The following is a 14191-nucleotide window of genomic DNA, read 5'->3' on the forward strand; positions in this document are numbered from 1 at the left end:
CTGTCGTCAACGCCATTCCCACACGTAAGAAAATGTAGTCTCAGGCCCTAAAAGCCTCTAACATCCACACTAAGGGTTCCTTTCCCCCACTTCAGTCTTGAAACCAGTTCCCTTCTTGGACTGGGACTTTGTGTAGACAACTGTTCCCTCCCTCTCTACTGTGTTCCCCAACGCAGACCGCCAACACGTACAGGGATCACCTGATCCCAGGGCCTCTCAGTCCCTGAGAGCTTGGCAGGGTAGCGGGGGCCAGGGAGTCCCGACAAGTCTGGACTCAAATGCTTGGGGAGAGCACTACACTCAGGCAGTCCTCCCCCCTCTGGAGTCCTCCCCAAACAATTTCAGAGATTTCCGGGAAGATCAGGGCTAGGGTCTTTGCTCAGCCACCTTACTCCCTCCTGGCAGCTCAAATGCCACGACGAGGGCACCGGTGGACGAGTATGTGGGTCTCTGGGTGAGTGCTGCACTACCTTGTGCCCTTGGCTTTGCCGTTTTCCATTCTCTCTTCTTTCTCCTTGAACCCCAGCTATTCGGCTGTGGATCGGCTATTCTGGGCGCGGAGGACCCTTCTCGGTCCTTCTCAGCTGCAGGCCAAGGCAGTGGCGTCGAGCGCCTGCACAACCCCCCTTCCCTACAGCTCCCTCTCTTCCCCTCCTCCCTTCCCCTTTCCTCCCCCGGCCTGGGAGAAGCGGGGCGAAGAGCGGGCGGGGGCAGCTCTGGCTCCTTGTGGCCACGCCCCCGGAGCCGGCTTTTTCTAGGGCCGCTCCCTGAGCCTCTCCGCTGGCTGCCCCGCTCGCCTCCCTGGGTGCGCACAGCTCCAGCCTTTCGTTCTGCTCCGTCTCTGCCACTCTGCTCTCTCCGAGCTTCGGCTGAAGCCAGCCCTAGAGAGCACCCTCCACGCTTCCTCCCCGGCTCCCTCCCGGCTCTCCGGTCCCGGCTCTTGGTCCCTGTTGCTGGTCCCCAGCCCCTCGCGCCTCGCGTCCTCGCCGCCTTCTAAGTCCCTGCCCTGCTCTGCTCCTCACTCGAGCCCTAAGTCTCGCTATGTGTGCCCCCCGACCCCACCCTTCCTTCCTCCCTCTGTCTCTTGCTTGCTCGTTCGCTAGCTCTCAGACGCTGCAAGCAGCTTCGCAGGAAAATCCCAGAAACCTTTGCAAAAAGCTGACAATGAAATTTAAGAAGTTCTTCGATTTCGGCGCCATTTTCGAGTGGATCGAGAGGTGACACGCGATTTTTTTTAAGGGACTTGTTGGTTGGCGTTCCCCCCCACCCCAGTAACGTAGGTTACGGCAGAATGAAAAAAATCTGGTGACAATGATGAAAAAGTTTTCTGTTGCTTTGGGGTTGTAAAGCACGTTTGGGGACCTTGAAACTGCTTAGCACAGAAGTGCAGTCGGGAAAATTCTTAGGAAACGGGCTGGGAAAAGAGCTAACATTGACGGAAGGGAAGAGAAAACTGAGTAAGGGGCAGTAACCGATTGTCAGCTTCGCCAGGGTCGGGTGCGACTGGTTTTCACAGACTGTTAATGGACTTTTCATGACTCTTCTTTGCAAGCAGTAAACTATCTCTTGAAAATAAATGTGTGATTAATTTTTCATTGTCTTTTTACCAATTAAAACTTTTAAGGTTGTTTAATTTTCCCTGTAGGAAAGTTGACATTAGGAAAGTTTGGCACGAATGCGCCCAGGGAAGATACATCGTGTGTTTGGGATGAGGGAAAGAAAGCATCTGCACAATTAGGACAAAACGTTGTAAAATATGAACGGAGGAAGAGTTGTATTCTTTGGGTCTTACACAATTTGGCCAAACACAGTTCAGTTCGGAAGGGGGTGGGACAATGGGCAACTCGAAAGTATTGATTCTTTGTCTATTGTATCAGCCGCTGACCCTCTCCTAAAGTGACAAAATGCTTCTTTGTCATCTCTTTTCGTAAGTATATTTCAATCTAAGGGGGAATCTGTAAAATAGGATTGTGAGGTAGCTTTTTACGAATGTAAGTCGTTGTACTGTCACTGGAAAAGAAGAAAGGGGTTAAGTGGAGGGTACAAATGAATTCGATTCCAGTGAGCAGTTTCCAGAGCAATTGGAAGGGACCTTCGCCTTTGACACCATTGCTATTTGGAATGAACTTTTGTTTTTCTAAGTAGTCAACCAAGGAAATGTTAAATTAGGGATGACTTTAACATCTGATGTAATAGTTCACATATTTGTGTGGAACTTAAATATGTAAATGGGAGATGGTTGTGGAGTTTCAAAGTGTAATTGTACATTTGCTAAACATGTTTTGTTTTCTTTTTAAGGGCAACCAAGGACGTTTTTCTACATAAATCCCAAAAGCCAATTTAAAAGTTGTAAATGGCATAGCCAAACCAAGAAGGAATTTATATACACTTAATTGTATTCTCAATTTAGGGAGTAGAATTATTATTATTAATGACTTTGTTTACCATGAGAGAAATACTGTATTTGGCAACACTGGGTCTCAAACTAGTGTGATGAATTTTGCACTTAATCTCATTAAATACTGTGCACAGTATATTTACTAACAAATAGGACACAATATCACTTTGAAAAACCGATGTAACTTTTAAATGAACCAAAACACTAAGCAAAGTTGGCTACTTTAATTGTCTATTATTTCTGTTGAAATGTATTTTAACTTTCAAAGCCATTAATTAGACTTTGGTGCTGGTTTTGTTGTTTTAACTTTCAGGTTTGTGATTGAGGGTTACTGGGTAGTTTCTTCTGTGCTTAATTGACTATTTCGTTTAAACAGTGGGGGAGGATGTGTGTAACTTACTGCTAATGTGTGTCCATTTTAAAAAGGAAAAGTGGTATCTAACGAGTTAATCATTAAGGAATATGCACAGTGCCAGCCATTTCAGGACGTGAAACAGTTTGTGTGGAGCTGCTTAAGGAAGGAAGGAGTAATTTGACATGAAGTGTTTAAATGGTTTGATTGATGTTTTGATAGGTGACATTGAAAAGTATAAATTATTTATAGATAAGTTTGAGTGACCAGTTTCACATGTAAAGAGCCATCATTTCATCCAATGACAGTTACCTCTCATTCTCTGACACCTTTAAAAATAACTCAAGACAGGGTATTTGCTGTAAGAATGAAGCAGTGACATGTTAAAGGGGATTCTGATGCTTAGATGGAGGGCTCTGTATTCCCCAGCTATTCTGTATGTTAGAATCAGCTGAAGCTGCCAGAGTTGCTTTGGTGATCTCCTTTAAGTCAATAAATGAAAAGTCTTTTTTTTTTTGTCTTTTAAATGGGGATATTCAATGAGTCTTAGGATTTCTAATGAGCAGCAGGGGGAAATTTCACCAAGACTTCGAAGCTGGCAAGAGTAATCCAGATGTCAAACTGCCTCAGTTTATTTTATTATTACTTTCAGAGGTAAGATTATTTTACCACCCTAATTCCTATCTCCTGCCCCTCTTCTTTTCACCTGTACACTTTTCCAAGATTCATCCTCTGGGAAAAGAAATTGAGAGTCACACCCTCCACTCTACTATCAATCCAGGAAATCTAATGGTGAAGTTCTAAAAAGAACGTCTATTTGGAACGAAGTGTCTTCATCGCAAGTTTTGCTTTATTCCTGGCCAGTGGGTGGGGTAGGGTGGGGCTTCCTTTCAGTCACCGTGCCCTCTCAACCTGCAGGCATCCCACAGCAATCCACCTTCATTGACTCCGAGGGGATACAGCAGCAATTCATGTTTTGAAGTGCTTTACATTGTTCAAAACGTGAGGCGCTGCTATATCCCCTCGCGGGGAAGTTGGAAGGTGGGGTTCTGCTGGACGTGTGTTCCTGTAAGGCATCCACTCCCAAAGCCAACTCAGTAGCAGGTAGGTGGGTGAGTGGGAGGCATTGGTCTCTCTTTGTCTTCGTTCCTCACCCTTCTCCTCCCATGAGGCACCACCAGATTTGGGGAGAGGGCGCTCTGCTGGGGCTTGGGGGCTGGAGGGGTGGGGCGCGCCAGGACGGATGCGGTGCCCGCACTCAACCGTGCCCTAGCAGCGGGAACAGTACTGCAGTGGGTGATAGGTAATCTGGAGTATTGTTTCTGCTGCCCGGGCAAGGCTGGGACCCCCCGCACAAGTCCACCCACCAGGTAAGTCCTAGTGCAGCGCCTGTGGTGTCCGCCCCAGGAGGTGCGCAGTTGTCCTCCATCAAACATTTGCCGGTCTTTGAATATGTAAATAGGTATCAGTGAAAGGTGCTTCATTTTAGCACCCCATTCCTTGCCCAAGGAAAATTTAAGCGGTTGAAAAAAATCCCCTGCCTGATCACTTAGAATGCCGCCCACACGACAAAAATGAAGAAAGACTACCTCAGACCTCAACAACTAAATGGGATTGGGGGAATGGAAAAAGAGTAAGGGGGACAGCACGGGGTGACCCACTGCAAGCAGTCCCCAGGCCGTTCTGTTGTTCCTGGTACACGGCCTCATGTCCTGCACCTGGAAAGGATTTTGGAGTCTAAGAAAGATGAAAGTGTCTGTCCCCTTCCTCTCCCTTCCCTCTAGCTGTTTTTCGGGGGACTACCCTCGAGCTCAAGCAGCGGAGGATGCCGTGAGTTGAGGGTCCATGCAAGCTAGTGACTTCCAAGTGCCGTGGGAAGTGTCTGACCTGCCTGATCTGAGGCCTGCTGGGAGAGTGGGGACTTGAGAGGGTGGCCCCTGAATGAGGCCCTGAATTTGTAGCTGCTCTTGTGTTCTCTCCCAAAATGGTCCCAGAATTTCACTCTGAAAGCTGTGTCCCAAGGCTCACATAAGGACAAGGCACTCGCTTGACAGTTCTGGAGAAAATGGCAGCACCTCCGCCGTTGACTGAAGGGCCCATCAGCACCCCCAAAACTCTGGATACTGTTACTAATTAGTGCTGCACATCTGTCGACCTCTAACGACACCTCCTCTTCTCACTGGGGGTCCCAGTAGGCTAGGAGCTTGAAAGTTGGCCTAGGAAAGGGAGGGCTCATTCTCTGGCTGAGGGCACCCTTTGCCTGTGAAAATCCCTTAGAATCTAAGTCTTAGATATTTGTTTTTGACCTGGTGAACCGGGAGGTAAAGGACTGTTGGCAGACAAAGGGAGGTGTGTAACATTTCCACGCTTTATCTTCTCTTAAAAGAAACAAAACACAAACCCCCTCTGGTCTGGATGGGCTGCCTGGAACTGATCCCTCCGAGGGCCGGAGCGGGGGCCCCCAAAAGGGCTCCTGTCTAGGGAGGAGGAGGTTGCAGGGGCCTGGAACTGGGTGGGAGTTGGGATCAGCTGCCCGAAACTCCCGCTCTCCCAGACTCCTTTGCACCGAGGGCAGTCGCAGGACGGTTTGTGGCCCTTCTGTCCGCCGCGGACCCTCAGGCTCCCAGAAGCGCCAGGATCCAGACAACTTGGCCAAGCCCGGCTTCCCGCAGCGGCCATCGCCCCTCAGAGCCGCGATCCCCAGGCCGGGAAGCCCTGGAGTGGGCTCCCGCCCTCTCAGGCTGCCCCAAGTCCCCTCAGGCCCGCAATCCCCAGGCCTAGCCGGCGAACAGGTTCCCACCCCTGCACATGGAAGTGGGGAGGCATCTCGAGGCTGCCCTCCTGCCTCTCACCAGCTTCCCTTCTCCCTTTCTCCCTGCTCTATACCGGTCCCCCTCGAGCCAGAAGGAGACCCGGTGGCACCCAGCCCTCCGGGAGGACCTGGCCCGCGCCATCCAGCTCCTTCCAGTGGGCGCCTGCAGGACCCAGGTGAGAGACCCGGCGGGTTGGGGACTCAGAGGGGCTGAGGACGAGGACCAAGTGATCCTGACTAGGGGCGTTGCCTTCCAGAAGTTCAGCGGCCCTTTGCCCAGGCCGCCCCCGCAAGAGGCATCGAGATTGAGGGCGTCCAAACTGCCCTCTGACTGCGTGGTGCCCTTTTCTGACTTAAAATAGTCAGCTTGCACCATTATTCACAAGATCGAAGTTGCAGTGTGCCTAGATTTTCCTCCAAGGACAAAAATGTGAATAAAGCAATATTTCAGCCAAACATTTCTGTGTCAATTAAGAATATGGCAATTCGTTCCAGACTATAAATTCGCTTTAACAACTCTCTAAGGTAGTTTTTTAAATTGTTTTTCAACATTGCTAAATGTGCATCATAATGTGTGAGAGACTTATGTAAAGGGAGTCAATTTACAGTCACCTGATTAATTGATCCAATGTTACCATCTTCAGAGAGGCACCTTTCCATTGTTTTCTCAGTGTTTTTTCTCCCAACACATGTTATTTGTTAGTGAGAAAGCTAAGTACATACAGCATTGTGTTAACGTTTATTACACAGGTGTGGCGCTTAAACTAGGAAAAGCTTACTTTAGTTCTACGTTGAAAACTTGACACTTCTATAAGTTGTGGGACAAGATATACAGATTGCCTTTGTAAACTACAACATAATTTTTAATGTAATCATACGAATATTTTTAAGGCATCCAGCATCTGCAGTTAGCAGTACTGACTCTTTTTTTCCAACAAAGGAACACTACATCAACACTCTTGACTTGGATCTGGACACAGAAGACTCCTGTTTCAAGAAAATACAATGATTTCTCAAAGTCTATAATTTATATCCATTTTAACTTACTAGGTATTGAAAGCCACCCAATTGTCCCACAGAATGGAGTAAAATATAATCAGTCACTCAGTGTAATATTATACATCCTTTTAAAATGTTATTGGAAAATGTTTTATGGTCTGTACATCGAAATAACCCTCTCCTACCATTTCTCCCTGCTGCTCTCCCATACCCATGCTTCTTTGTTCCAACTGGCACGTAAACTTGTTTTTCCCGCCAAATGAGTCAGTCATGATGGGAACGTCAATTGATTTGAACAGATGTGTGTCAATGTTACTTGGAAAACTAGATGCCAATAACCAGGGCCACAAAAAAGGCAGTGGTTGCGACTCTGTAAAAATTTATGTGTGCATTCAGACAAGGACTAAAGTGGAACCCAAACAAAACAGGAAAACAGTTGGATATACTCCAGTGCTGGGAGATTGAATGACTGTATGCTGCTTTTCATTTCCGTTCATATGGGCAACTGTCCAATTAAAAAAAACCTAATAAGGACTCTGCAGTGCAAATTATTTTGTGGATTGTTTTAAAACACCATACCTGTCAAGTCGACGAGGCAGACGAGGCAGCAGGGAGCTGCATTTGTTCTGTTTCCCACCCCCCCCCCCATCCTGAACTACAGAGCTCAGGGCAACACTTGGAGAGTAGCTGATCCTACACAGGTGGGAGTTGGGAGTTAACTTCTAGGCAGCTTTCCTGAGAGAATGTGCAACATGAAAATTAAAATAGGTTCCAAAAGCATTTTTTGGAAGATTGATGAAAGATTATTGACAGGAATTAAAGGCTTGAGTCAGGTGATATATCCAAGTTGGCATACATTTTTAGAGCTCCATGTGCCCATTGGCCTGCAGTGTAACATCCCATAACCCTGGAACTTTATATTTGCATTCGTATTTAGAATGATTACATTACTCTTAATGGAAAAACAGTATATGTACACCAGTTATAGCAAATGTGTATCTCTCTGCCATGCTACACCTCACTCGTCCCCGCCTATTAGTTACTGATCAAAAAGTGAACAAAGATCTGCTAGCTCTTTCCTAATATTTCACCTATCTGCCAGCTTTGACTCCCTCCCCCTGCTCCACAATTGATCTCTTTGGCATGTTCAAAACAGCTTAGACCCCTGTGGGGATTGTAAATTTATCCATTAGGGAGAAGCCCGGAGAAGACTCCCATTTCCCTTGGTTGCTCAATGTGGAGCTCTATAAACTAAGCAGTGGTGGGAGTTCGGGAGGTGGCCCTGGGAGCTGAGAACCAAGGTAGTGAGAGTCTTGATTATTTTGAGGTGTGATTCTCCCAAGGCAGCTTCTTCACCTGTTCCCCATCCCTACACCTACCTCCTCCCTAGACCAGACTGGTATCCCAAGAGCAGACCTTTTAAAGGCCTGGCCACAAAAACCACAATAACGAAAATCATAATAATTCCAACATCTTGCTTTTACAAATGCTTCCATATTTTCTACTTGCGACAACCTCAAGAGATAAATAGGATAAGGCAGTCAAAATAAACAACTATAGACAAGAAAAGTGGGACTTCTGGAGTTTAAGGATTTGTTGTTTGAGGCCTCTACCTCCAGACCTTGTGTTGTAGGGACTGCACATTAGTGACTAGAGCAGCAAATGGAAGTGAATTAGTTTGGTTAGAAAAATTCAATGTGAAACTGATTAGTTTTATAACCGGTGTTTGCCTACACACTGTACACTTCCTGGGGGAGTCTCAAGTTTGGCCCCAGGATGACTAAGTAGTGACTATAAAATACCTAGCTGTGTACAAGTCCCCTCCCACCCCAAAGGCATGATTTAACTCCATTTAAAATCTCTAGCCCATATTTGGTACTTTCTATAGTTTCAACCAAATGGAATGTTCAACCATAAGGGTTAACTTACTCAATGGAAACTTTTTCAGTCATTGCAAATAATATTTATAAAGACTATATAGAAACCTGGAAAATGCTTATGATATCAAGTTTTAGAAATCAGGGACATAAAATCACATGGATACCACTATTGAAAAGTGGAAAGGACATGTAACAAGCATACTGGTTGCTTAAGTTGGTGGGATTTGAGCTGAAGTTTTTCTTTCTTTACTTTTTTATGTGTTTTTGTTATGCCATGTTTTTGTAACACTGTGAAACATAATTCTCTAAAAAGTCTTTAGGAGTCATGGGTGACATGGAAACCTTGGGTCAAGGATGCACAGACCTCAGACATCTCGGGGATCATCATGTCACGAGATACCACTGTGCACTTGTGACAGATTGATAACTGAAAGGTCTGGGAGCCACTTATCTTCATAGCAGAACAACTGGTAAGTATTACAAGACCAATCAAATGACAAGATCAGGAGAAAAATGGGCCCTAGCAAGGAAGAAAATGGCCGCCATGGTGGGAGGAGGGGAACACCAGTTATATTTTCATAGTTTAATGGGAGGTGGGGGAGGGTCACCATTTGTGTCCTTCACTATTATTTTAAGTTTCTTTTTAGTGAACTGAAACTTACATAAGGCATAGGATTTTATATTCATGCTAGAATGTTAAAACAAAGAGTTTATGCTCAGGCAAACAACAACTGAAAAAACATTAGCTATAAGTATTGCAGACACAGGGTCATCTTTAATATGTTGGGTTCATTTAAGTGGTCAAGAAAAAACATTAAAACTACATGAATAGAACATCACAGAAAAAGAATACATAAAAATGTTTATTTCAGTACTTTTAAGGATGGAAATTAGGAACATCCTGAATGACCAACAACAAAGGATTGGGTTAATAAAATGGGGTGCCTTTAATAAGTGACATGAGAATGTGCTCCTGGTGAAATATTTGGTAATTTTAAAAAAGGGGGTAGGATCGAGGGTGGGAGGTGGGGATGGATGGGGCAGGGGGGAGTGATGGGGGGAAAATGGAAACAACTGTACTTGAACAACAATAAAAATATAAAAATAAAGTGCAAAATTTTTGCACTGTTTCCATTAAGCAATCTAAGTATATAGGGAGCAATCTGTATGCAGCTTTGTTTCAATATACAGTCTGGGAGGAAATATACCAAAACTTTAATAGTGGTTATTTCTAAGTTGTGAAATATTAAGTGATCAAAGAGAGATGCTAAACTATTTTTGCGATATGTTCCTAATATGTAATATAAATGTATTGGGAACATTTTGCATTCATAGTTTTGTATCAATAATATGTGAAGACAGCTAGGAGGAAGTCTACATCAAAAGTCTATCAAAAGAAAGATGCTAAACTATTTTTGCGATGTGTTCCTAATATGCAGTATAAATATATTGGGAGCATTTTGCATGCATGGTTTTGTATCAATATACGGATAAAAGGCTGGAGGGAATAAACCAAAAATCTTATGATGTTTATTTGGGGGTTGTGATATCACAAAGTGATAAAAGTAAGGTACAAAATTATTTTTGCAATATGTTCCTGAATATGTAATATAAGTGTATTGGGGACATTTTGCATCCATAGTTTTGTATCAATATTTAGAAAAAAGGGTAGGAAGAAATATACCAAAATTTAATAGTTGTTGTTTCTGTGTTCTGGTATTATAGATGATATCTGGTTTTCTTTTTATACTTTTATGTATCTTCCAAGTAATATTGGTATAAACAACAAAATGTATTACTTTTATAGTGATAATAAAACTTATTTTATGTTTTAAAAGAGTTTTGTTTTGTTTTTTTAAATAAAAAGCATGGACCCCTGACCTGAGGACAGGGAGGTGGGTAAAGGCTTTCTGTTTAGGCAGCAATAGGCCTAGAATACATTTTCAAACCTGTCTGGGCAAACCCTACACAGCTTGGGTTGGCTCTGCAGTGCAAATCTGTGTTATCATTTGCTCTTGGCAAAGCAAAAAGAAAGTATAATTTAAAAATATAACTATGACAGAGTAATAATAGCAATATTTCTAAACAGACTTCTTGCTATCTCCTGTCCAATCAAAGTAACACTTTAAGAAGTACAGAGTTGAAACAGGCTTCTTTTCCTCTAGGAGCAATTTAGGACGGCAGGACTTGGATGCTTGCCCAGGGCCTCAAGACACAGTAGCCAGTTTGGGACATGCCTGAGTCAGGAAAACATCTTACCAAAAGTCTAATTCCATTTAGCTAACTTTCTACAGTTGCAGATGAAGCCCCCTGTCTTTTCCTACCTATTCTACTGAACTCCGTGACAACCCTGGTATTGGAGAATACATTTGACATCCAAATTTAGGCTTTCCATGTTCTGTTAAGAAAGACAACCATTTGAAAACATAGCAGGCCCACAGCCTGACAAGACACCTACATTAGCATTTTATTTAATCTCTACTGTATTTTTAAAGATTTTATTTATTTATTTTTACAGAGAGGGGGAGGGCAGGAGAGAGACATCAATTTGTGGTGGTCTCTCGCGTACCCCCTACTGGGGACCTGGTCCACAACCCAGGCATGTGCCCAGACAGGGAATCAAACTGGTGACGCTTTGGTTCTTAGGCTAGCACTCAACCCACTGAGTACACCAGCCAGGGCTTTATTGTATTATTTTCCATTACCTTTTAGTCCCCTTATACCTCCTCCCCCAGCAATCACCACACTGTTGTCCATGTTCACGAGTCCTGTTTCCATTTTGCTCAATCCCTCCCACCCCCTAACCTTCCCCACCCCCCACTAGCTGTCTTCCTGTTCTCCATCTATGAGTCAGTCCCCATTTTCCTTGTTAGTTCTGTTTGTTCATTAGATTCCACATATGAGTGAAATCATATGGTATATGCTAGGTCTTTCCCTGACTGGCTTATTTTATTTAGCATAATGTACTCCAGGTCCATTCACACTATTGCACAGGTTAAAAATTTCTTTTTTATGGCCTAGCCCACAGGTGGCAAACACAAGGCCCATGGGCCAAATCCAGCCCTCCACCTTGTTTTATCTGGCCCAGCACCTTGTCTCTACCTGACCGCAGTGCCAAGCTCTTGCTTAACTACTAAAGAGTAGTTACACTTAGACAGTCCTAAACTAGCATTTAGCCCTTTGAAGGCAACCGTGAGGCTGATATGGACCCCAATGAAAATGAGTTTGACACCCCTAGCCTAGAAGTATTCCACTGGAGACAGACCATTAGAAGAGGACCTAGGTTCCTTCCCATCCTTTTAGAATCACTCTGGGAAAACATTTTCCCCCAGATAATTATTTGTACTCTGTAGCAAGTCTATACTACCAGCTATTACTTCATAGTATATGTCTATACTATTCATAAAAGTGGAAACTAAAGTTTTGAGGCAAAAATATACTTTGAGAACATTCTTCCAATTTTCTGATGCCATACCCTTCCTTGTCCTGCTTGAGAATGAATAATCATAAAATCAAACTTGTTCTTTTGTGAATTGTGTGCTCTTCTTTTAATCTTTCATAAGCAATTTTCTCTGCCACATCCTATCATTCAGAACACATTTTCTGGGTGCTTAGCTCTGTGCTACTTATTGGGAGGGGAGAGGACAGGAGACAGGAGAGAAGAGGAGGCTAAGGTGATACTGAGCCAGAGCAGCCTTGACCACAAGAATATCCTTTGCTACCAGGTACAGAGCAGGAGTCAGCTGGGGCTTTGACCTTCTTCTGAGCCAGATGGGATCACACAGAGAATATGCTTGGCTCAGCCGTATTATCTAGTGTCCTTCTTTTCCTAGGCTTCTCTCCAGTCCCTGCTAGAAAAAGAATAGGGAAAAGGGAAGAGTGTGGGAGGGCCCTCTTCCTAAATGAGAGAGAGAGGGAGGGAGTATATATCCTTAATATAAACACTGACCTTAAATTCTTTACATTTACCAGTAAAAAAAATAAGCTCTAGCTCCTGAATTTCTAAACCAATACAGTGTCCTAGAATTTGGCTAGTACAGCAAATGATCCTCCTAGCTGGAAGATTGCCAAGATGGGATGGGGAGATGGGGAGCACCTGGGCAGGCACAGAAGGAGCTGGAAGTTGCACTTTGTTAACTAACAGGGTCAATGCTGTCCCTCATTTCACAAAAAAAAGGAAGCTCAATTACAGACAGAGGAAATAACTTGCAGAGAGATCATGCAGAGAACTGGTGACAAAGTTAGAACTTGAACCTTGATCTTAAGGGCCCTTTCCACTGTAATATGCTGTGTCTAAAAGACACAGGGAGTGACCCAGGAAGACACTATAAAGGATGTGGGACTGGGTAAGCACCTTGAAGGTGTGCAGGGCCAGAAGAGGCAGAGAGGGCAAGGGAGGACAACCCAGAGAGGGGAGAATGGATGTGGCATGACTCTAGGGAAGTCAGGAAACAGGTCTGGAGAAAATAGTTAAGGTCAAGTCTTGCTTCTCAAGGTGGGCTATACAGACCTTAGAGGGTACAAGACAGTGTCCAAAGAGGTGCAAAAATAAAAATAAAAAACAACACAGAATAGTTAATGGCACAACTTCCTAGAGCATAGATTTGATTCAATAGTGAGTTCTTTAAAGCATTGCTTTTCTGATAAAATAAGCACAGATTCAAAAAGATAAAACAGACCTCAAGCCGTTTTAAGTATGTTGTAGGCCCTGTGGGCTGTCCCAAGACTCCCACCCGACTCTCCTTCTGAGGGAGTATTTATGCACTAGTCTCTAGATATTTGGAGGTTTATTTGTTTTTCCTGCCAGTACCAAGGACCTCAACTCCTGATAACAGCTCTTTCCTTTGTTGAACTGCTCCTCCTTGGCCCCAATCACAGTACACTGCTTGAGCCTCCCACCAGACACATGATCCAGGTCAGGGCAATGGTCTCCCATGCCCCTTTCCACATTGATTGTGGTAGAGAAATCTCATGTGACCCTAGCCTAATCAATGAGAGTACTTCCCTGGGAATTTTTTTAAAATTGTTAACGGAGACAGCCTTTCTTCTGCAGTTTAAGCCTGGAGCTGTATGTGGCTTTGCCTTCACGTACTGGCTCTACCATGTCCATCACCTGGAGAAAAGCCAACTTCAGCAAGATAGAATGACAACAGCATACACACAGAAGCACATGAGAGGGAGGGAGGGTGAGACAGAGAGTGATAGAACTAGAGCTAGAGATAGAGATAGAGGAATGATGATGCATGAATCCCTGGACCCAGGGAGTTCTGAGGTCAGCTACAGTCCTGTGTCTCTTAGTTACAAAGGCATGCATGTATTGCCCCTTTTTTGTTTTACCTCATTTCATTTATTCATTTAACAAATACTTACTGAGTGCCTTCTCATGCTGGGCATCATTTTAGGGTCTGGAAATAGAGATATGGAGAAAAGAGACAATGATCCTGCTCTCAGGTTCACATTCTTGATTGACTTGTATGTCTGTCACTTGCAACTGAAACAGTGCTGCCTTCCAGATCATGCAAGACTTTATATGCTAGGTTAAGGACCAGAGAGAGTCTATACTATAAACAAGGGAGAGTCTTTTAAAATTCTTGAGCAGAGGAATCACACGATCTTCCATAAAATCTAGACTTGAGGCAGGCCAGATTGGAAAATGTGACTATTGAAAAAAGCTGGAGCGGTTGGGACTTGGACATGCTCCATTTTTGAAATAGCCTCATGAAGAGGATGTCATACCTAAATCAAGGTCT

General features: G+C 44.2%; 1 protein-coding gene across 1 annotated transcript; it reads left to right on the forward strand.

The window, feature by feature from the left end:
* Positions 1-1164: 1164 nt before the first annotated feature.
* On the forward strand, positions 1165-5893 carry LOC123827729 (collagen alpha-1(I) chain-like). Its single transcript, XM_045852188.1, has 3 exons — positions 1165-1217; positions 5137-5738; positions 5820-5893. The coding sequence occupies exons 1-3, from the start codon at positions 1165-1167 to the stop codon at positions 5891-5893; spliced, it is 729 nt and encodes a 242-aa protein (XP_045708144.1).
* The last annotated feature ends 8298 nt before the right edge of the window (positions 5894-14191 follow it).

Source organism: Phyllostomus hastatus, unplaced genomic scaffold (genome assembly GCF_019186645.2).
Source record: "Phyllostomus hastatus isolate PE091 unplaced genomic scaffold, TTU_PhHast_1.1 phas_contig_90, whole genome shotgun sequence".
Taxonomy (NCBI): domain Eukaryota; kingdom Metazoa; phylum Chordata; class Mammalia; order Chiroptera; family Phyllostomidae; genus Phyllostomus; species Phyllostomus hastatus.

Bases quoted from the DNA above. Each gene is read 5' to 3' on its own strand.
- LOC123827729 (XM_045852188.1), top strand. From the start codon at position 1,165: ATGAAATTTAAGAAGTTCTTCGATTTCGGCGCCATTTTCGAGTGGATC. The intron at 1,218-5,136 runs GTGACACGCGAT...TTCTCTTAAAAG, and splicing joins ATTTTCGAGTGGATCGAGAG to AAACAAAACACAAACCCCCT. The intron at 5,739-5,819 runs GTGAGAGACCCG...GTTGCCTTCCAG, and splicing joins TGGGCGCCTGCAGGACCCAG to AAGTTCAGCGGCCCTTTGCC.